The 3,212-nt window shown below is 41.3% G+C and overlaps 1 protein-coding gene across 1 annotated transcript in view; it reads right to left on the bottom strand.

Annotated features, from left to right (window-relative positions):
* Positions 1-1,997: 1,997 nt before the first annotated feature.
* LOC109928021 (GDP-mannose 4,6 dehydratase) overlaps positions 1,998-3,212 on the bottom strand; it is a 369,309-nt gene continuing 368,094 nt past the window's right edge. Inside the window, exon 6 of the mRNA XM_048615590.1 lies at positions 1,998-2,107. Coding sequence (XP_048471547.1) covers positions 1,998-2,107 — 110 coding nt within the window. The remainder of the gene's footprint in view (positions 2,108-3,212) is intronic.

Raw genomic sequence — 3,212 nt, 5'->3', positions numbered from 1 at the left:
AAAGATAAATCAGAGAATTTTCTAAATGGGAAGAAGTTACAAGCTGTGGTGTAAAGAGATTCAAGACCCCATGAAAAACTAGTGAACTGGCATTAAAAAAAATAAAACTGAAATGTTATCTGTTACCTCAAGTGGGGTTAAAATGCCAAGAGGTCAAAGTTATGATAACAGTTGTGCAAAGTTCTGGAGTACTGGATGCACATTTGGACAGTTCAGTAAAGATGTACTAGTTTTGGATGGGCTGCAGTGCAGATCCACCGCAATAATGGACTAAAAGGGTTAACTTACGAAGCAGGCTGCATAGATTAGGCTTGGATTCTCTTGAATACAGAGAATGAAGGAGTGGCCTACTTGAAATGTTTTAGATAATTAAATGATTTGAGAGAGTAGATAGAGAAACAATTTCCTCTGATGGGAAGTGGAGAACAAAGAGACATAACCTTAAAATTAGAGCTAGCCTTTTAGGGTTCAAGCCAAGAAGCATGTCTTCATTCAATGTGTAGTGGAAATCTGGAAAACTCTTGCAAATAAAAGCTGGTGGGGTTAGCTGAATCAACAGATTCAAAATTGAGGTACACTTTGTTAGTTGAAGGTAACTAAAAGATATAGAGTGACAACCAGAGTTGATGCACAGAACAACCTTGTCCAAAATGATTGTAACAGGCTCAAGAATCTTAATGGCACATTCCTGCACCTTTGTTCCATTCTATGTTTGCACAAAAAAGTTTCAAGAAAATCCTCCAAGCTGAGTTAGGAAGCATGATGATAACAATGTGGGTCTCAACAATGGGTGCAGGCAAAATTTACTGGAGGAAGAATTACAGTCTATGTCTCTGGGAAAGAAATTAAATACTTAATTAATTAAAATGTACTTATTTGGGTGAATGAACACAAGTCGAGTTTAAACTTAATTTATTTTACATTTCAATGTCTTAGTCACTGAAACATGAAAACATAATTTAGAGAATTTAAGCTTCTCAGATGTTAATTGTGCAATATTAAGTTAGAGGCAGTGAGGGGGGGTTGAGGGAGGTGTTACTTTGTGGTTAGGTGAATCAGGTGAAGATGTATTTTCTCTTTTTCATAGTTGGACTTAACTTGTATCTCCCTTTCTCATCTATGATTGACCAAATTGAAAGGCAGGTTGGCTGGCAATGGAGCAGCTAGGCCTTTGAAACCTAGCCATAGCTGGAGACCAGAGAGAAAGGAGAGAGTTATTGAAAGGATTGTTTTGGAGGTGGGGGGGAGGGGCGGTGTTATGGGTACATCAAAGGCAAGATCAGAGGCCGGTGTAGGGGACTGGAAAGCCAGGAACAAGATTAGGAATCAGAAAGGTAAGACCAGGGAGGAGACTGATTGCCAGAATTTGGAAGATTGGCAGCTTCACAGAGGAGATCAGAAGCACTTGTAGGAGGTTGAGAGGTTGAGTGCGGAGGAAAGTGGGGTGGGGAGGGAGGTGGGCAAGGAGTTTGAGACAGTCAGGAAATTGGAAAGCGTCTGGGATGTTTACTTGCAGGAACTCTGTGAAGTTGATAAATTGGAGGTAAGTGGAAAGGTACTTACCTCCAAATCCAGCACTGCTCAACTTCTTTTAGTTGTCAGGTTTCCCAAGGCCCCAAAAACCTGGTTGATTAAATGTGAGGTCTGCAACCTCATTATAATATTTAAATTGCCGCTCACTTCCTTGGAACAGTAGTTATTTGCAATTCCAAAACCTCTGGTTCCCCGTTCACTTCCTTTAAACTGGAAATGGTTAGAGCTTGTGATTCAGATTTTTGAAGCTTTCATATCTCCCCCTCAAAGCTCTTCACATCCCTCTCCAAATCCACCTTCTTTTTCAGGTTAAAATTCCCTGCAAAGTTTCCAACTCAAAACTATTGTTGTTATACACACTTTTACAGTCACACTTTAAAAAATTCAATTCATAACACGTGAAACAATATTCCAAAAGGCACGAAAATTAGAAATATTTTTGATATATTAAATGTGTTAGTTTTCTAACCTCTTCTCGGACTTTCATGATTGAAAAGAATGCCATTGACAGCAAAAAGATTGTAAGCCTCCCTGAAGTTCACCACAATCCAGTAGGCGTAAAGCTTGGCTGCTCCTGTAAAATAAACAACAGCCTGCAAGTCAGCAATGTTCATTTCTAAAATGGATGGTAAATGAGTTGAAGTCTGATAATTCACTGTCAACAGATCCACTGCTAATAACAGATCGCATCATTTAAATACAAATCAAAAGAGTATATAATATCAGAAGTATTAAGGCTTCATAAATTTTAAAAATTTTTAAAAAATAGTTTTCACCTCATTAAATTTCTTATTATCTTACTTGAAGATTTCTTCGCTGGAGCAAAGATCCAAGGGGACTAGACATTCACTAGCACAAATGGCAATATTCACATGTAAGCCTTGAAGCAAATGTCAGATTACCTAACTGCAGGAGGCATCAAAGCTGAACCTGAGTCTGTTGCTGTTCAACATCCACAAAGGGCTACTTTCAGCATGAGTTACTAGCTGTCAATCATTAGTAGGATCCCTTGCTAACTTCTTTCTGTTGTTAAACCAGCGACCCTGAAGCCACCATAGTATCTCTATTGTTAATCAGCTGAGATCAGTTAACTTGCAAGCAACCACAAACCGGGTCTAAAATCTTCATTCTCTCTAAAAGTAATCCAGTCACTAGATAAATTTGTATCAGAGATAGTAGGAACTGCAGATGCTGGAGAATCTGAGACAACAAGGCGTAGAGCTGGATGAACACAGCAGGCCAAGCAGCATCATAGGAGCAGGAAGGCTGACATTTTGGGCCTAGACCCTTCGTCAGAAATGGGGGAGGGGAAGAGGGTTCTGAAATAAATAGGGAGAGAGGGGGAGGCGGATAGAAGATGGATAGAGGAGAGGATAGGTGGAGAGGAGACAGACAGGTCAGAGAGGCAGGGATGGAGCCAGTAAAGGTGAGTGTAGGTGGGGAGGTAGGGAGGAGATAGGTCAGTCCAGGGAAGACGGACAGGTCAAGGGGGCGGGATGAGGTTAATAGGTAGGAGATGGGGATGGGGCTTGAGGTGGGAGGAGGGGATAGGTGGGAGGAAGGACAGGGGAGGGAGGCGGGGACGAGGATGAGGACGAGCTGGGCTGGTTTTGGGATGCGGTAGGGGGAGGGGAGATTTTGAAGCTTGTGAAATCCACATTGATACCATTGGGCTGCAG

Source organism: Rhincodon typus, chromosome 2 (assembly GCF_021869965.1).
Source record: "Rhincodon typus isolate 14 chromosome 2, sRhiTyp1.1, whole genome shotgun sequence".
Lineage (NCBI taxonomy): Eukaryota > Metazoa > Chordata > Chondrichthyes > Orectolobiformes > Rhincodontidae > Rhincodon > Rhincodon typus.
This window is presented reverse-complemented; position numbering and strand designations above follow the sequence as displayed.